This window comes from Phymastichus coffea, unplaced genomic scaffold (assembly GCF_024137745.1).
Source record: "Phymastichus coffea isolate CEN01 unplaced genomic scaffold, Cenicafe_Pcof_1.1 PCOF00063, whole genome shotgun sequence".
Taxonomy (NCBI): Eukaryota; Metazoa; Arthropoda; class Insecta; order Hymenoptera; family Eulophidae; genus Phymastichus; species Phymastichus coffea.
The window spans coordinates 637,270-658,014 of NW_026706874.1; the positions used below are offsets into that span (position 1 = coordinate 637,270).

General features: G+C 43.5%; 1 protein-coding gene across 2 annotated transcripts; it reads left to right on the top strand.

The window, feature by feature from the left end:
• Nucleotides 1-509: 509 nt before the first annotated feature.
• LOC131667076 (putative uncharacterized protein DDB_G0279653) lies at nt 510-20,638 on the top strand. Of its 2 annotated transcripts, none has more exons than XM_058940268.1 (8): nt 510-871; nt 5,377-5,538; nt 9,650-10,194; nt 11,178-11,472; nt 15,503-15,697; nt 15,767-16,115; nt 16,570-16,793; nt 16,863-20,638. In XM_058940268.1, exons 1-8 carry the CDS (start codon nt 734-736, stop codon nt 16,986-16,988), a joined length of 2,034 nt encoding a protein of 677 aa, XP_058796251.1. In that variant the 5' UTR covers nt 510-733; the 3' UTR covers nt 16,989-20,638. The 2 variants fall into 2 exon arrangements, with proteins under 2 accessions (XP_058796251.1, XP_058796252.1); XM_058940269.1 differs by having other exon boundaries at nt 5,377-5,520.
• Nucleotides 20,639-20,745: the final 107 nt, after the last annotated feature.

Consider the following 20,745-nt stretch of genomic DNA (forward strand, 5'->3'; position numbering starts at 1 on the left):
ATGTACACACATACAATTAGAACAAGTTATTACCAATAATAATTCATTCTATGGGAACAGATTATACTATAATAAGTATATTAATGACAATTAATTCATATTTTGTTGAACTGCTGCTAATTCCAGTTTTACTCAGGTAATTATACTGTAACTCGTTCTTATTTTTTCATTTATTGTTTTTATATTACATGTGTATTTTCATTAACTGATTGATAACAGAAAATATTGTATGAAAAAACAACGCGCATATAATTGTTTTATAAAATCAGTTAATAACATGTTTATTTAAAATAAATTAAAAATGTGTAAGCGTTTAAATGTAATTATAATTGATTATCGTAACATTTATTTAAATATTTTCAAGGGCAAATATTCTAATAGGAGTTGGTATGATTGTCGGTAAAGTAAATCTCCATGAGTAGCGCATAGTACATGTTGTGGACGCAGCCTTCATGCTTTGCTTTCCGTCAGCTCGTCAATCGCAGGTCAGTACAGAGTCAGAGGCAGTCTCTGCTCGGCCTTATTAGTGTCCGGGTGCTGCGCGATTGATAGATGGTCGGTGTGGCGTGCGTATGCGGTTGTTGGGATTAGCAGCAGCTGCGCGATCATGATAAAGAGTAGCGAAGAAGAAACGACTCGCGTTGTGTGTGTGTGATAGTGTGCAAGTTTGTTTCTTTCTCACTCTTTAATCTTGCCGTCGCAGTTGCTGTTGTTGTGTGTTGTTTCGTTAGCCATGTTCGATGTGCCAGCCAAGTTCTACGAGCTCTGCCGGCTCTGCCTCTCTCATGACGGCGTCAAACTATCCATCTTCGAAGAAGAGGGTAGTCAGCGTAATTTCGCCGAAAAAATTGCCAGCTGCCTTTCTATTGCGGTAAGTTACTTTTCGAAACTGATGTACAACAGATAGGGAGATAGAGGTTAGGTACTTTTTTGTCAATTCGTCGAAATTTTACCGATAAAATTACCAGCTACCTTTCTATTGCGGTAAGTCACTCGTCGAGGTTGATGTACAACAGATAGGGAGGTAGAGGTTAGGTTTCTTTTTTCTAACTCGTTCTGATAACGATGACCACGACGACGACGACGACGACGACGCCGCCGCCGCCAGCACCGATTGTGAATTGAAGGATGCGAAAGAGAGAGAGAGAGAGAGAGAGAAAGAGAGAGAAAGAAAGAAACAGAGAGGGAACCGTTATATAGCTTTCTGTCGAATTCTTTTTTGTTTGTTTGTTTGCGTTTGTCAATGCGCTGCTTTACGTAACGTTGGCTAATTAAACGATAGGAGAGATAACGAGGCTGGCTGTCTGGTATCACTTACGTAAGCACAAATGTGTGTATCTGTGTGTCAGTATGTGTGTGCGCGCGCGCGAGAGAGAGAGCGCGAGCTAATGCCCTTTTACGCTACGAGAACACACAAAGGAAGGAGAGCGGCGGAGGCACATAGGCAGCAAGCAGCAGCTCTGTGGCTGCTGCCGCTGCTTGACAGAGAGAAAGTTTGGCACACGAGATGTGCTCAAGAGATAAGCTATATCCCCCTTCCCCATTTAGTTGTATACCGTAGGTAGACTCTGTACTTACGATTATTATGCGTATGTTGTGTGATAAGCAAACACCAACACCTTTCTTTCGCATTATACGTATATCTGGTGTGCTCGTGTGTGCGCGCGCCACGCGATGTGTGTGTATATGTGTGTATGTGTGTGCGCGCGCGCTCGTGTTCGTTCGTTTATATATATATATGTATATACACTAGTGACCTGCCAGGCAGCAGCTGCAAGCGTGGGCCTCCAATGTGTGATACGACGCTTTGATAGCGTTCAACTTTTTTTTGTCCTCTTCTTGCGCCGATTGAGCGACTTTCTCCGTTTCGTTTCTAAAATGGAACTGAGTATTGCGCTCCGGGAAAAACGAACGAAAAAATTCGTTTTGAATAATCCGAGTGATTGGCTCGTTGATAAGAAAAACGATTTTTTGAAAGTTGCTTCGATACGAATCTTTCGTTATACGCTTCGTAACGCCTCTGTCTGTCTTCCTCTCTCTCTCTCCCTCTTTTTCTCTTTTGGTGTCACTTATCAATTTCTTGAACCAATTACAAAATCGATAGATATACGCACTTTACATTCCCCCATTGCGTCAACGTTATATTCTCACGCGTGATCACGTTTGATGTCCGTCCGTCTTGTATTTTTTATTTCTTTTTGCCTTATCAATCGCATTTTTCTGCTCAGTTGTATCTAAAAAATTGAAAGAAAAATCGATCTTTCAAATAATATTTGCACTTCGTGATAAGTAAGTAATGCATGGGGGCCATTGTAAATAAAAAAAATATGCCGAATTAGTATCAACGTATTTTCTTTTCAAGTGAAATTTTCCTATCGAAATTACTACATATTTATATATCTACAAAACTAGGTTATCGCGTCAGCGGTAGACGATAAAAGACGCGTGGCACGCGACTGAACGCGTTTCTATAATTATCGAGCGGGATGAGAGAATGCCGCCTCGCGATAAGCGTCAATTCCGCGATAAAACTCCATTTGTTTTTGTTTGTACAGTCAATTGAACTTGAAGCTGTTATCGTCTTGTCGGGCTAACCTTCAATCAAAATCTCTGCTTTATCAGTGAACGAAGCAAGACTTTACCTCGGCGTTATGAATCATCGAGCTCGGGCCGATTTTCTGATTTAAGAGTTCCCCTAAAAAGCGACGCGTGTGTAGGTGTGTGCCCGTGTGCGCGTGTGCGTGTTAGAAATTTTATTCCGTTATCCGGATAAACACGGAGCAAGAGATCGCGCTCGCGTTGTAATTATAGATGAGTTAAATCCGCAAGAAAAAAAGTCCACGCGACGTTCGCTTTATTTTCCCTTTTTTTATAGGTGAAAAAAAGAAGCTAAGTCGTTCGAATCGGGAATGGGTATGCGTAGTTTTTGGTTTTCTTTCGCGGCGAGTGATATCATCGCCGGGCGACAATGACGAAAGCGCGGTGCGCATTTAGCCGCGCGTACGAAGCGCGCACACGTGGAAAAAGTCCAAAAACGGCGACAGACAAAAATCCGATAATTACTCCCGATCTCATCCCACTCGCTTCCATATAGGTATATCCTTATCGTGCTATCTCTGTTGCTTTTTTTTGGCCGCGTGCCTTTGGGTTGCATGGTAGGGGAGAGCGAGCTCGCGAGATGGAGAGAGAGAGAGAAAGAGAGAGAGAGAGAGAGAGAGAGAGAGAGAGAGAGAGAGAGAGAGAGAAGGGAGCGCCTTATTTGGCTGGGCCCTCTTATCAGGTTTCACGAGACTACTACTACTACTGCTGCCGCTGCTGCTGCTGCTGCCACCGCTGCTGCTGCTGCTGCTGCTGCTGCTGCTGCTGCTGCTGCTGCTGCTGCTGCTGCTGCTGCTGTTGCCGCCGTTGCTGCTGCTGCTGCTGCTGCTGCTCGTCGCGGACTCTTCGTGAACTTGCCGACACGCTATTGTCTCTCTTTCTTTCGGATGGCTTGTTTTTTTGCTTTTTCTTTCTTTTTTTCCGTTCGATCGACTGGCTCTATCGTTATCTTTTTGCAGTACCATTTTTGCGTTAATTTCGCTGTCTGAGAACCAAGATCTATTCGCTCTTCGAGCATTAGAATTTTCATGCGTGTTTTTCAATTATCAACCTGATGGTGTACACAAACGCACATACACACACACATATATTACACACAACGGTTCGTTACACAATAACCCAAAAAACGACTTTCATCTAAGTGTGAAAAATTGAAATACGCAAGACATCCGGCATTTCACAAATCGATGCTATCATCGAAATATCCCTCTTCCGTTGAATCATCATCACGCGACCAATCACTTTTCCAAAGAGAAAATAAAAAGAAGCTTTCTCCTCGATTTTTATTTCTTTAGGCGATTTGCTGATTAGACTCGTCGTAGCTTATCAGCCACGTTTGCTGAAAATTGAGAATGCACGCGTGCGCGCGCGAACGGTCTATTTCCGAGGGTCGCGAGACTTTGGTTATAACAATCGAAGCCACCTGCGCGCGAATTTTAAGCGTTCTTTTGGTCGCGTTTCGAGGCGTTGTGTCGCGCGCTCGTTTCCTCAATTTTCTAGGATCGAGATAGATCGAGAAGGACACGACTTTCGGAATGTATCGTTGGACGGTCCTAGCGCTTTGTTAATTGGATCGCGAAACGATTCGAGCCGAAAGCCAGCTGAGCTGTCACTGGGAAAGACCAGCGACGCGTCGATTGTCTTTTTGCGACGGCAGCGAAAAGAAGAGATAAGAAAAAGCAAGGAACGAGCACGTCGGTACAATCGAAAGGAACAAGAAGCAGACAGTTGTCGGCGAATCTTGGCATCTCGCGCGAGATGCACGGATATATAGCCGTCCGCCGCGCAGCGGATGCAGCGGCCAAAAATAGAGCACACCCCATGCTGCTGCTGCTGCTGCTGCCGCCGCCTGCGCTGTCGGCAGCGATAAGCTAAAGTTAAATCGTCGCCGTTGTCGTCGTCGTCGTCGTCGTCGTCGTCCGCCGAGAGATTACCGATAATGCAGCTTCGCTTTTGGCCACGGTCGCGTGTATTTTGTCAATCGTTCGCTGGCTCGTCTGGTTTCGCGCGCGCGGGGCTTTTCCGCTTGTAATCAGCTTAATCGAACCTATTCTTTGGCTTGCTATCAGCGCTGTATATAGCCCCCGGTGGCTTCTCGCCAGAACCAAGTGGGTCCGGATTTCGCGAGAGCCACATTGATATATAACATCCGAGGAATCTGTAGATACCACGAGCAAAGTCATTGCTTCGTAGCATGCGTCTAGAAATTTAGCAGATATCTCAATAATAAAGCTCTAGATTTATTTAAATCAGCCGGCGATTGTGCGCAGTAACAAAGCCCGAGAATTGGTTCGCGTCGTATTACCGTGCACAATAGTTTACGTGTAAAACAATTATGTGCACAATCGTCGGCTGGCCATCGCGATATGAAATAAGATCGGCATATTTCGTAAGCGGACAACTCGAGTAAAAGTTCAAATACGCTCGCTGTAAAGTAATCATTGCCACGGTATTATTCTGCAGTACCTGATAAATGTCTTAGCTTAATACGTACCCCGAGGAAACTCCGATATTTCCGTCAAATCAAGAAAACTAACGCGATCAATCGAGTCGGTGTCGCCGGGCAAATCAATTTTTAACTTGGAAGCCACAGCCCCGTGCAGTCTTTTCAAAGCGAAAGCGTGCGTCGCAGTTGAAAGGGCCCCAAGGATAGATAATTCACACTGAATATTCAGTTACAAATAAAGTTCTGAATTGTGGCGGCATAACGACGGATCTGTCAGCTAGCTTTATCGGCGCGTCAACTAACAGGATAGTAATTTTGATTGGCGCTTGCAGGTGGAGGACGGGGACTCGCTGCCACCGATAATCTGCCACCGGTGCGTCTACAAGCTCGACGTGCTGCACAACTTTCGCGAGGTGTCGCGCAAGTCCGACGTCATACTCAAGCAGTACATCGACTACGCCAAACAGCTGTCTGGCGTCACGCAGCAACAACTTGTAAGTACATATGTCCGTTTGACGGACGCTCGTGGTCGCAGTCCACTGCCCGATTTTCACGAGCGCTCGGTCACCAACGACAAACTCAAATCAAATTCTTCAATTTCTTCAGTTTCCGACCAAAGTCCTACGAGATGAAACGAAAGTAGCATTCGTATTTTTAGTTTTCACCGAAGATAACACGGCGACAGACCGTAACAGGCCAGAGAAAGAGCCGACATATTCCCAGTGATAAGCCTCGCATGAACTCTGACAATTGCGTGCAGTCGCTTTCGTAATAATAATTCAGGCGATGATAATTGGGGCGAATGCACTGTTGCCGCTCTCGCTCCGTCAATTAATTACGCGCCTCAAAAAAAAAGTTGCTTATTCGCTCTCATTTGCACGTGGTACGTATTATTCTGGCGTGTACCCTCCTTACGATTTCAAAAAAAATCTTTGTGCCGGCGCTGTTTCACAAGCGGATTGCAAGAATGTCCCGCCGTTCGGTAGTTGAGATTGCGCGGGAAGCAGCTTCGGGAATGTAACTTGAAATATGAAAGCAATTTTTCCGTAATATTTCTTGAACAGCAGCGCATTCGATTGGCTCTCCGTTAACGACCATCGTCATTCGCTCGAAAAACGCCGTTCGCCCGGGTCGCAAACCGCGTACTCGTTAATTCAGTCTTCTCGAGGCAGCTTACTCGCCTCCACGTCATCGCGTTTTATCTCGATCCGAGAGAGAGAGAGAGAGAGAGAGAGAGAGAGTATTGCAGTTCCGGGTTCGGTATTTGACGAGGGAAAAATAAATAGAAATCCAGTTGTTGACGGCGTGCACCGATAAATAAGCGCGCGTTATCGGAAAATGATAAGGGAAAAATGACCGCCGTGAGGACAGGAGAAAAAAATTGCGTCGCGCCCTCACCGGCCGTTTCTTTCCCTTTTATCTTTTATAAAGAAGAGATGGGTCTCAAAGTGAAACCAGTTTATTCATGATCTGATTGACTGAACTATGGTCACGTGGGTTGGGTTACTATCTGTAACATGTATGCGTATGTAAGCAGACTTATATGCGAGTAGCCTGGGGCTAATATCTAGAGCCTAGAGACTATTTTGAAATCAACGTCGTATTTGCAAGCAATTAAAATTTGTAATTTAACTACAAAATTGATTTAGACTTAGGCACTAGGCTCTAGGTATTAGCGGTAACCTACTCGCATGTAAGTTTTACTTTTTGAGAAAAATGCGGTGGCAAGTAGCAATCGAGTCTGCATCTTAAGACGCGTATTTGTAAATTGGATGTTTACCTAAATTACCGGAATTGGGCTATGACTGATAGCATTGACTAACTAATTGACTAATTGAAAAAATAAAAGTGGTATTTTCAACTAAAAATATTCTTTTTTAAAGAATTTTCTCAACATTACATGAATCGACTTGGGACATTTTTCAAATAATAGATGGTAACCTAGACTTTCCATCCAACTACTAAAATCGTCGATGACGAATATGTCGTAGTGAGACACACGATAAAAGTGTTTCGGAGGAACCCAGAATCTCCATCTTACTGTATACAGAAGATAGAAGAAAGATATAGATACTCGCGCGTTGCCACTGCTTCGTCGTTAGGTCGTGCCTACTCGCATGCGAATCACGAGCGCGACTCTTGATCGATAGCAAAAGTAGCAAATCGCTGCTAATAAATAGCTCAAGTTATTTTACATCAATTTATTATCCATCAATTGCGTGAATAAAAAATAATAATACAACCATGTTCGGTCGACGGCCTAACCTTACATGTAATTCGCTTAACTTTGAATAAATATAATCAATAGTAAAGAGAATCGTAAGTCGATGATTGTTTTATAAAAAGCAATAACTTCGGCTAATATGCTACAGTAAATTCTTGAAAGAACTTTCTGACATTAAATTTACAAGTGTAAATATAAAGTCAAGAATGTGTAACGGAGATGAATAGATAAAAGATGACAGGTTCGTTGATTGCTGAAAATGAACATTTTGAAATTTAGCTTGTGAAAAGCAATTAGTCGAAACTGACTTACAGTATTTTTGTCAAGAAAATACGTCTACTGATATGGGAATACCGTATAGAAAAAGTTTTGAATGATAGAGAAATACGTCGAAAAATAAAGAAAATGACATTGTTAGGCATAACTGATGGTTCGATTGATTTAGAAAAAGAAAAAGTAACGAGCTTAGTGCACTTCCCATTACTTATCTAAACACCTGATAATCTGCTACGTTATTAGATTTGAAATTATAACTGAATATATGAATATAAATTAAATTGGATTTTTATTTACCAATGTGAACGGACGTTGAGCTTGTCAAAGCATAAATTTGATTGATGTGTGCGATGTATTTTAGAATTTCGTCTACAAAGAGTTTTCATTTGCTTCAAGTGCATAAGACTGAATATTCAATAGAGACGAAAGATGAGCACACTCGATGACAGCAGTCTTAGAACAAATCAAAGTGACTTTGCCGGCGCTGCGCGCGATAAGATAGCCATCTCGAGGCTCATTACGCTTATGTGTGTATGTATATATATCTACACCACGTGTAGACGAAGGGAGGCCGCCGCCGTGGCTTACGCAACTCGCAGTTTCTTTCTAATCGGCCGTGTAATGGGCGCGAGGTGAGAGAGTTTCGCCGTCTGGTCTCCTCTCGCGATCGATCGACAATCGACAAAGCGATTTTGGCGGACGATCGAGAGTCGAGTGGGGCGCCCCGGCAGCGCATCGAACGCCGCGTTCGGCGACTTTGAAAGTTGGCGCGAAAGCGCCCGCCCCGATCGGCCGGAATCATCGAGTCGGCGCTCGCCTGCTTGCTCGCGCGCTTTATTTATAAGCGCGCCGCGCGACCGGTTCGCTCGCGCGCCAGTCGTAATAATATCCGCGAAATTGGCCGGCCGAAATGGTCGCGCGCGAGGCCCCGCGCTGTTTTTCGGAATGCAGCAGTCGGCGGACACCGAGCGCGCGCGCAACGCCCCCCCAAGACCGCTGCCCGCCTCTCGCGACGTGCTCGCGCGTGGAAAAACGGCGACGACGCCGGGACACGTAACGCTTCGGCCGTACGTACTCGCGCCGCGGGCTTATCGCGATCGGCCGTGGTTTAAGTAGAGTGTGCACATGCTGCACATTCCCAGTTGCATCATTACTCGGAAGAGAGCTGCCGCCGCCGCCGCCGCGCTTGTGTCAGCGCGTTTACATGCCCGTTGCACCTGCTCGACTTTTCCGAGCGAAAATATATGTGCACAGAAATCAGCGGGCGCCGATAACGCTCGCGTTTTTCCTGCGCCTCTGCTCGCTCGAGACGTCGGTCAGAGGCTGCTGCTGGGATCGACCAGTAACTTCGTCCTACGCGGAACTCGTAATGCGACAAATAAAAACTGCTTGATCTTGCGCAACTCGCGCGCACAAAAGTCCGATACGTTTTTTCGCTCGTTATTGCGAGAATCGGTTCAATAGCTCAGTCCTGTGGTATGCTAATCTTTCGTGAGAATATGAATCGGTTAATGAAGCTTTCCACCTCAAAGTGGGTTGCTGCCCACAAAATCATTTGTTTCTATTCAAATGGCATATGGAATTGGTTTTGACTGAACGCAAGATAGATTTCAAACAAGTTCTGTAACTCTATTGCAATCACATGTATGTAAGACAGGAGCCAAGGAAGTTCTTTATTTGAAATTCGAATGAACTTTTTATTTTTACACGTAGATCAATTTAGATTGATTTCTTCATTTTTGACCGTTAAGAAGATAGTTACGACCGAATTGTGAACCATTTGAATGTAAGCGTACACAAACTATGCAGAATAATCGACTTTTCATTCGCAAAATTTAAGGCTCTTGAAATTGATTATTTTACGTCAAGAATCCTAAAATAAGTCTTTTAGTATATGATTTATACTGTAGTAAAGCCAACATTTCAAAACTCAACGATTGAGTTGTCAAATTGTTGAAAAGTTGACGAAACTCTTTTCGACTTGGCTAATATTAGCGAAATTTGTTTAGAAAGCTATTGTAATACTTTTTGAAGTAGACCAGTTTAATCAGATGATTTGATTATAATTAGTTTTTTGCCATTAACAAAAGACCTTATTTGTACAGGAGGAATCAATGAAAAACAGTAACAGCAGCAGCAGCAGTACGTCAGACGAGCTAACCCCACTGCAGTCGTTTTTGCAATTGAACCGCACGCTGTTCAACGCCTCGCCAAATTCGCCGGTGAGCATAAATCAAGACCAATTGCCAAAGGAGACGCGACGAAATCATGTGGAACCACAGCAGCAGCATCAACGTAGTAATAATCGCGAACAGCAGCACCACCACCACCAGCAACATCAGCAGCAGCAGCAGCAGCAAAAATTAAGCAGCATGAGCACCAATCAAGAGGACGACGCGTGTTCAAACGACTCCGATCCTGGTAGATTAGAAATTGAGGAGGAGCGTTACGACGAAGACGAGTTGGCTCGAGATCACGAGGAGACGAGAAGCAGCTTGCATGACGCAAAGAGGATCAAGCGCGAGCATAACGACGAGCCATCGCAGCAGCAACCCGCCAGTCCAATCAATCGGATGGACACACCGGAGAGCAACTGTTCGGATACGCAGGTTGATCAAGAGACTACCAAACTCTGGCAAGCGTTGGCCAGGTGAGATTCATAACACACGCGTCCTTTTACCTGAATTATATCCATCGAAAAAGTGCATTCACTCGACTACGTTTTCCCCGATCTTCGCATCGAATGCATGCCCTCACTCGTACGATTTTATAGTTCGTCCAAACGAATGTAGTCTAAAAATACTTGTGCTTGCTCCCGCGCGTGCTTGTAACACCCTTGATTTGTCTTTTCAAGTTTAAAAATGGATTGAATGAAAGTTCATGAATTTTCAAGGTTTAGTTTCTTATTGTAACATAAAACGAGCTATGGTAACTTTTATCTGAATGCAAATTCGAATTCTACGGTTTCAGATTTATTGACCATCAGACTTTCTTTTATATATTTGGTCCTATTCAAAATTTTAAACCTTGTAAAATTTTGAACGCTGTAGCACTGAGTGGAATATTGAATGCAGTTTGCGATTTTCCAAAGCACATCTAAGGATCGGAATTTTTAGTAGAAAGAAATTATTATTCTCAACATACTTTGAGCACTAAAACTCGAATTTTAAATCAGATCGATGCTATTATTTTTAGGTTTCGTTTATTATTTTATAATTTATTTATAAAATTTAGAACGTGAGCAGAGTTTAAAAGATTTGAAGCCCGGTGCCGGATTGTGCTTTGTTTTCAGTGAAATCGCTCATAAATCTGCGTTAGTTGCTCATTTATAGAGCAATTATCAGCACAATGAACGCATTAGTTTAAGATAAAATTTATGCTGGCTGACAATTCGGAAAAGTGTGTCATTAGAGCGAGCTACTCATTAAGAAGCTTCGTGCCGCAACCTGCAAAGGTTGTAGCGTGAGACAGTGACTCTTTAACGTCTGTCGCACTTTACTTTAATAAGATAAACTTATTTTTCCTTTTGTCTTTTTATCTTGTGCAACGGATTAATTTTGATTATTGTCATGTATTTCATTCACGTCGAACCGCACAAGATAAGCTAATTCGATTTATTTTTTGTTCCTACAGCAATCGTAATTTGGAGATAACGCGGACAAATGGCGAGCGTCCCATGCCTCCGCAGCATCAGTACAATAATAACAATGGCTTTGCTAGTACAGGCGAAGCGACAAATCTGTTGCGCAGCTTGATAAACAATCGGCAACTCGGCATTAGCGCAGCACATACATCACCACAGGCGTCAGCGACACAGCAGCAAGCAATGCCACAGATACGCTTTTACAGAGACACCCAGGGTGCACCTACGCTTATCACACCTGCTGACTGCGCTGTGCTCGGCAACAGGACCAATATCGAGCCCAAGGTTTGTCTCAAACTACTACGTAGCTACGAAATAAGCTAATCAGTCGAAAAGAACCTACGGTAGCGGCTTTCTGCTTTCCACAACGTGCTCGACTATTCTAATAATCGAAGGTTTATTGCTATTGGACCGGAGTTTTACAGTAGTCCGTTGGTACATTGTGAGCTCGACAAGAGATTTATACGACTCTGCAGAGCATGAACGGAAGAAACGTGTTCATAATCCATAGTATGCAAAGGGCTGTAGTTTTGAAGGAAAAGTTGTCGTGACCCATGGGGATTCGTTGTAAATCACACCGACACTGTTCTGTCTACGAATCTTCTCTCTTATCTACCTCGGTGCGATAATTTGCGCTTCTCCGGAGGCGCTGTAAAAGCGAACGATGCACCTGCCCTCGTCCCCGAAACTGCATAAATCTCTTGTCTCCTGCCCCGTGCATTGTTATCGCTTGCTGGACCACGACTTTACCTGAGGGATTTGTGCAGCTTTCCCTTTTCTCGTTCGATACCTCCTGATGGTCGTTTGACCTGTAGCTTTGGTCACGCTGCCATTGCTCTCACTATCTGCATAAACCTTTTCAATTGTTATGTTTACCAAGGCAGGGCCCAAATGAGAGTTACCGTTGCCAAGGATAGCTTCCTTCTCTTGTTGTCATTTGAAATCCAGTTGATAACTTTTCAGGTACAAATGCACCAAATATTTAAGACGTAAACAGCAATCCGAGCGGACTGGCTTCGGGTCGGAAAAGTTGAACGAATAAAAAAAACAAGCTTCCTCCCTTGACAAAAGCAACTTCCCGATAGAGAGAGCGAGAGGGAGAAAGAGAACATTTCAACTTTATAAAAGTCCAGAAAGGAAGGACGAGGAGAGAAAAGGTGAGGGCGCGCATGGAGCGATCGTTTTTCCCTGAAAAGGCCGTTCGGGCGCGTTTGCATTGTCAGAGGGGAAAAGCGGCTTTTTCGCTTTTCTCGAATCAATACTTGCCCCCTCTGCCGCGATCAGTGGAAGCCTTTGGAGGATATTCTTTTTGTTATCTGCGGAACATCTGTTAACAGAGCGCAGCCGCCTCATCTTCTTTTCTTCACTCTCTCTCTCCCGAATTTCTCCGAAGCGCTTATCTTTTTCACGGCCGACTGGAGGCTGCTGCTCCCCTCTCTCACACTCTCTCTCTCTCTCTTTCTTCCTCGTCCTGTCAGTCCTTGCTTCTGCGTGCTCTCGATGATCATTTTAATATACATTTCCGTGCTTCGCGGGAACTGGTTTGTAGCCATTATCACGTTATTAATCGTGCTCCGTATCGATTAATAACGTGATAATGGGCTTCGGAGGAATGCTCGATATATTTTTTTGACGAAGGTCTTTCTTTCGTTCCCTCCGAAACTGTGTCATTATTAGCTCCCCTCTCCGCCTTCCCGCTCTCTCGCTCTCTATCTTCACGCTCCGCGGGCGTCTTTCTTGGGGCGATTTTTATTTTTGAAAACGCGCTGGTCTTGCGCGCAGTACCTCAAAGTACCTAAAGAAGGTGACGAATCCAGTACAGAACGATTCAAAACGTTATCCTTGACAGCGGATAAAAGAAAACTGCGCGAAGGCATGGGAAAACCTTGGGAAGGTAGGCGGTTATAGTAAATGCAGAGTCCATCGACGGGGCAAAAGCCGAGACGAAAGCAAAAGCAAACGGTGGGACAAAGCGCTGTCCGCGCGCGCGAAATCAGTCCTTGGCCGTGGTCGTTGTTGTGTTCCCCGAAGGGAGGATAAGAGAAGAGAAGGTGAAGGCAGCAGGCCTCAAGCCTATATCACAAAAGGCCGCACATTTCGGCTTCTCTCTCTCTCTCTCTCTCTCTCTCTCTCTCTCTCTCTCTCTCTCTCTCTCTCTCTCTCTCTCTCTCTTTCTCTCTATCTATTATCTACCGGGGTCCCCTTTTTACCTGCGCACAATCCGCCGCGGCACACTGCGAGAGAGCGGAGGCAGGTGTGGGCTGCTGCTTACCGCTGCGTCGAGTTCTCTTTCAATGGCTCTCCCTCTCCTCTTATATCAGCGCGCGGAGAGCGGCACACCGAGCCTCTATACTGCTCGTCCTGCTGATATTGCGTTCGCCAAACGCACGCGAGATCCGAGCGCGGCCAAAGGACACGAGCTCGCCGCGGCCTCGTTTCTCGTGGCGCGGCTTCGTTATCGGCGCTCGACTCGCGGCTTCGCCACGCCGGCTGCGGCGCTCGATCGAGACGGCTCGCGGCGAACGCGCTCCGAGGGAAAACACGAATATTTACAAACTCGCGCGCGCATCCTCGGCCGGTAGCAGCAGCAGCAGCAGCACCGCTGTAGGGCTGCTCTCCTCCGAAAAGGAGAGCCGTGGGCATGTGCGCGCGAGGCACAGGAAGCGGCTTTGTGTGCGCCGAGGTCCATCTGTCTCCTCTCCCCGCGTTTGCCGTGGCACACACACGCTCGCGCGCCTATGTGCAGCTTCAAAGAGTTCTGCCCCGGCGATTTCGGATCTCTCTCTCTCTCTCTCTTTCTCCCTCGCGGTGGTCAGCCTACGCCGATAAGTCGATGCTTGGAAAAGAGCCAGCCCCCGGGACTCATTTATCTGTCAACAAGTGTCCCGTCGATTTCTCGTCGCTCTCCGTGCGCGAAACAATAAACGCTCGCGCGGACGACGCCAAAGTTTTCACTTTTCGGGACAGAGAGGGGGAGGCACAGCGTCAAGATGCACAAGTATATACGACAGGAAAATAAAACAGAGCGGCTCTCCTCGAACTTTCATATCGCCATTTTCAAGAACGAGAGGAAGGAACTCGCTGTTCGTGAGAAAGAAGGTAGCTTTATCGGGACGAGCGCGTCGTCGTCGTCGTCGTCGTCGTCGTCGTCGTCGTCGTCGTCGTCGTCGTCGTCATCCGTGGATTGATCGATGAGAAAGAGAGAAACTTGTCTTCGCGGCCGAGCGGCAAAGAGAGAGAGAGAGAGAGAGAGAGAGAGAGAAAGAGAGCGGGAGGAAGGGAGAAGGAGGTGGAAACGAGTCGTGTGTGATAGCGTTCTCTCTGTACGAAGTTGCGCAAGGGCTTCCGCTCTCTTTCGCTTACTCGTATCGGTGCTGCGAAGCACGCACTCACACCACGCGACTTCCCAACGAATGTCTACCTTATCGGTTCCTTTTCTCTCTTTGCCCGAATCTCGACTTTTACATCCAAACATCTTCGTGCAATCGCTAGAGTAAGTTTCAGTCTTTGAAACGCTTGTCGCGCACGTGAGTTTGAATCTGCGCTTCGGGATAAAATGGCTCGGAAACTTTTTTTGAAATTTATCGTGGGTTTGTTTTGTAATGTCGATGATTTTTTTTTTTAATAAAATGACACTCTTATTTTAATCGTCAAACAATGCATGATTCAACAGTCGGAATCAGCGACGTATTCGTAGTTGGCACTCACGGAAACTTTATTTTCTAGATGATGTAGGTAGTCACGTAAAAATAATTCTAAATATTATCCGTTTCTGAAGAAAATCCAACACATGAAAGCAATAACATTCAATCGGTTGGAAATTCGTTACGGATTTTCAAATAGCATGCTTAAATTTGGATATAATTGTTTGGATAGAAATGTTTGAATTAAATGTCACCCAAACTCTTCGAGCTTTATAAACATTAAAATTACGCAGCAACAACGGAAAAAATAAGTCACTTCTTTTTTTCTACGTTGAAGCTCCAACGATCGATCATTCAAAGAATCATACAACTGATCCGAAAACTAGTTCTCGCGTGTGTACACGATATATGTAGCATCAGCTGAGTTTGCTATCGGTAGCGTTTACTTGCGCACGATAAGAAGACAAACGTTTGCCGTAGCAGCACCAGTTATGTTTGATTTTCAGATTCAATAGATTAGGCATTTGTCCGCGCTTCGTCTCGGCAAACACGGCGCGTGCACGAGACCGACGTTAATGTTTCTTTTCTCACTTGACAGGGTGTGGGACTATGTTGAATCGCATCCTGAAGAACAAGAGAGCGTATAACGAATTATTACTTGTGCATTGCAGAACACATCAATGGACAGTAATCCATCGTCACCCGGTAGCATTGGCAGCCAAGCTATCAATAACGGACCGAGGAAGGAGAGCAAAGGTAGGCGAAAACAGAGCTACCCGAGCAAAGCACCCATCAGCCCGGTAGATTACTCCGAGGACGAGCCACTTCACGACTTCACCGCCTGGCCAAGCAAGCTCAAACGGAAGGTATGCGCGCGAAGCAATAGCGTCGCTCGGGTTATAACGAGCGATACGTCAATGCCCGTTTGCGCGCAGCTGCACGATGATCATCACAAGCAGTTGATGGACGAGAAGGCGACTTTCTCGCCGATTTCGTCCAACAACGGCAACAGCAATCTCGGCGGCACGAACAATAATCTCGGCGGGGCGAACAACGGCAACTTGACGCCCAACAGCATGACCAAGAAGGGCGACATGTCGTGCACCAACTGTGGCACCTCCACCACCACCATCTGGAGGCGAAACCTTAAGGGCGAGATGGTCTGCAACGCCTGCGGTCTCTACTATAAGCTGCACGGTGTTAATCGACCGATGACCATGAGACGCGACACTATACACACCAGACGGCGCAGGCCCAAAGGCGAGAAGGCTACCAGGCATCGAAGTACGTTGTTTCAGATCACTTCGCACAGCCGCCTTTGAAATGTTCCTAATTAATGAATAGAAGGAGTTCCTTGGTTATTTTTTTTTCTTTTAAACCGTTTTTTTTTCTTTTAAACCGTGCTGTTTTTTTCGACAAACCAAATGATTCTGGATGATTGATGAAACTCAACGGTGGCTTCGCATAATTACTATCAAAAACTCGAAAATGAATGTAGTTTTACTGCGGTAAAAGCTATTTACCACATACTTCAAGCTATTAATATCGCTCTTATTGTTTATCTTTCAAATTTTATTATAAATTGCCATAGCAGCAGATGTCCTTTTTATGTTCAAGCAGCCTATAATGATTTTTTTTAACTTTGCCTTTTTGTAGCCATAACCAAACTATATGTAAGATAGGACCTACCTTAAGCGACATGCGATTAATGCTATACCGTAAATCTTAATTTGAGCAGAAAAGGCTGATAATGGAGCTGGCATGCCGACGCAGCAGCCAACCGAGCAAATGGATCCGGAGAGCGCGGACATGCTCGAGGCTCTGCGCCGTCAGATCCAACCGCATTTGATGATGGCCGCACTCTCGACGCCCACGCAATCGCAGGTGAGGACTGCACCGCTCGGCGCCGCTCCCATCAACTTCAGCATTCCTCCGTCGGCATTAACCTCCTTCATGATGCAAGTGAGTATAGCAACAATGTTGAGCAGCGGAATAAGTTGCGAGAACTCGCTGATAATGCGTTTGTTTTAGCACGTGAAGCAAGAGAATGAACACCACGAAGACGGCTACGATATGGACGACGACGGCGATGAGGAGAACATGGCGGACGTTCCGCTTAATTTGGTGGCTACGTCTTTGGCCGAAGAGGCACACTGACGCCGCGGATACTCGGCATCATCGGCAACTCGAGCTCTCTGATCAAACGCCCCCATGAGGGACAATAATTCACGTAAACACAATTAAGAATCAGGCGACAGGATTAACCTCTGATATTACGAATTCGAGTCGCAGTATTAAGCAATTAATACACACTTATACTTATCTACAGAGATTTGTAAATAGCGAAGAAAATGCGTATACGAGGAGATATTTTTTTACGAAATTTTACTTGCGGGCCGACACGAGAATAATTATAATTAACTATTTTTTTATACGCGCTCTCTAAAGCAAATGTAAACAAAATAACAAAAAAAGCGAAGAAGCAGAAGCGTTCGCAAACTCGACGATAGCGAGTGGTTTTTGGGCATTTTGTGTGAGCAGCACTCTGATATTTTTTTTCTCTATCTCTCTGCACCGCGTGACTGAATTACCATTATACCGGTGGGAGTGAACCATGCCAGCAGATCTTTAATTTTTACACAGCCCTGATTGCTGTCTTTCATGAACCATCTCTCTTTATTTCGACGTCGCTCAATGCTGATCGACGTAACTCAAAATACGCTCTCTTTCTTTCACTTAAATGTTATTACTTACGGCCAAAACGCAAAAAAAATGTATAAAGTATTAGCACGTACGTCCGGTAGTTGATTGTTTTTCTCTTTTTTTTTACATATGTGTTTTTTTTTTTTTTTAATATGGAAAACTCGTTGTTTCAATGAGATTTCTCTTGGCTCTAGCTTTTATCAAGTATTATCTTGCTTACCGTTAGCAGGCTCTTTTTTGCTTATTCAGTTTACTTTTAATACTTTTTCTTTCTGTCTCTATCTCTGTCTTAAGCTTGCACATCTAATTCTAAAGATGATAAAGGCATTAGGGATATCGAGAATAAACTTGATATACGATTCATAGCTGTAGGTTATACGCGCGACAAGTAGTCGTTGATACTCTTGACAATTATACGAGTATGTACTTAAACGTCAATCGTGATGCGCCGTAATACTCGTGGTCACAAAGACAATATACCCTTCTCCCCCCTCATCAATGCTGTAGCAGAAAAAAGTATAGAATTACGTTTTAAAATTACGTTTGATTTCTTTCGGTTTTTCCAGCTATTGAATAAAAAAAACTGTCAAAAGTATAATCGACGTATTTAAATTAAAAGTGTAATAAGTGCTGCAGACGAGAGTGATAAGTCGTTGTCGTCGTAGAGGCAGGCGACACATGAAGATATTTTTCTCCGAAGTTAGTCAGAACGGGTATTATTGTGGAAAAAGCGAATGGCCAGTGCGATCCTTAGCGAACGCGCCTACCCCTCCTCACCTTCTCTATCCCCCAAAAACACGTATTATCATAAACCTAATGTACTTTGCCAAAAATAGTTGTTAGAGCTGTGTACGTTTGTAACATAGAGCATTAACTTAGTTAAGGGCATCATTGATTCATTTCGTTCGTAGTGATATATTTATATATAAATAAATATACGTATACGTGTGTACGCTCACTCGCTTGCCTCGACGACGGTCAGACTCGGCAACGACGATACGTACGAGCAGCGAACATTTTATCAGGGGGGAGAAGAGCTTCGTTCGTTAATCATTAAAGATGCAGCCTTTGGACGCGCGCGCGCGTGCAAATCTAGTTTTTTTAATGTATGTAGGATTAATTACACGCACTTACACAAGTAATTGTACGAGTTTGCCTGCCGCAGCGAAGCAATAACCGTGCCACCGAATCATCTCTGTTTATTTATTGAATCATCGCTCGCCATTATATTTCGTTCATTCTTATTCTTTCATTCTTATTTTTCTCTTTTTCTCGAGACTATTTGGAAGCGAATACTCACGCTCGCGAAACTCGTACAATGTAATAATAAAGTTATTTGTACATGGGTGTTATTTTATTTTGTTGCTTCATCAGCGAATTGTATATAAAAATGCTCTCTAACAAGTGCCGGAAGATATTTTTGTAAAATCTCAAGCGAGCGAGCGTTATTTGTAAAAATAAAAAAACGAGGCGTTATAGGATTATTATTAACATGTCTACCTGACCGCATAATGGCATTCGATTTGAAGTTGGGATAGTCGAGACTAACTTGTCTATTGTATTTTCTTTTCTTTTAATAATATTAATGAGTAAATTAACTCTTTTATTTATCAGTATTCCAAGATCATGATTTTTAGTACGATTTTTTTCTTTAGCTTTGTAGGCCTTTTTAAACAAAGCTACTTAACAGAAACGTTCTACTTAATTAATTTGTTAATTACTCATCGGCTTTTTCGAAAAACTCTCTTTCTCTAACAAACGTCCGTCCTGAGCGAGAAGCCTTGAGAATTCGCTTTAGACAGGCAGCTAAAACGAGTATTAATCAATTTTATTGTATATAAATCAATTTTTGTAAAATGAGCGATCTGAAAGTATTCTAAAAAACAAGCAATCGTCATGGTGGACGAAGAGCAAACATAAAAAAGAAGGCAGCATAATTAAATTATTCTCTTTAACAGCTGTTGAGATTATTCAAGGTTGTGCGTATTGATATAAGTATTTTTGCGAGATTGTTGATTACACGTGTAAGCGAGGATTTTCCTGTGGATCATCTCACGCGCATTCATGACATACATATACATATATATATATATACTTCTATCTATATATATACATATTTTTTTATGTTAAAAAATATACCCTCGGAATGGTATCGCGATGAAGTATATTGTATCAGTGCCTTGGCGGGAAAAAAAGATTATACCTAAAATGTATTTACTAACAGGGAAGTCCTCAGCGTACCTTAAGTATTTTGGAGTAAAAGATAAAAAGTATTTAAAGGGGTTATTTTACTGTGAAATATTTAATGTATACATTGCAAAGTCGGCCAGCTTCTGCCGCCCCCTACCAAAAGGGGCGACAGGCAAACACACAGTACATTTTTCTCTCTTTGTTTTCTCTTTGTAAACGTACAGCCCGCGCCAGTTTTTAGCCTACTTATCATACCTTTTTTTTTAGTATTTTGTACTTCAGAAAGAGCCCCATATTGAGGTTTAACGCAGGTCTACTTAATTTATGATTTTACCTTTTATTTATGTATTGCACGTGTTTTTTAATTGTATTATTATTTTTACTATTATTAATAAATAATTGATTAATTCATTATAATACGAGTTTAATTGAAAGTGAAAAGCGGACGAACTTTTTTTGCGACGCTGAGTTTTCGAAACTCACCTTAATTCATGCTCTCTGAACTGAGGTGTAACTTAATGTATGTATACTGACCTTGAAAAGACTTCATTTTTTTGTCCGTCAAAGTCGCGCGCTTAGATAAAAATTATCTTGTAAAATTCTTTGACAATACTATTGTATATTGTGACCGCATAAGAAGTGCATTTTAATTTTGCTGTAAATAAGTTATCACTGCGACTCACTGTTATTAGCAACGTCGAACATCTATATTTGTTTATAATACCTACTGGTGAGTGCACTTTTTGTGCGTGTGTGTAATCATTTTCGTTTTCTTTGCGTCTTTTATTTTCTGGACCGATTCTTCAATATAGGTTTCAGTCGCAACCGTTATTGGATATTTGTTGAATATAAGTTTCGAGCGAATGTCGATATTTGCAAAATTCTGAATTTTTTTTAAATAAAGACATATGACAAAGGCAAGCGCTGCTATTCTTATTTCATTAATACTCAAAATTATTTACCAGACTTTAATCTGACAATAGGCCATTGGCGATAATCACTGGTAAAAAGAAAATTCTCT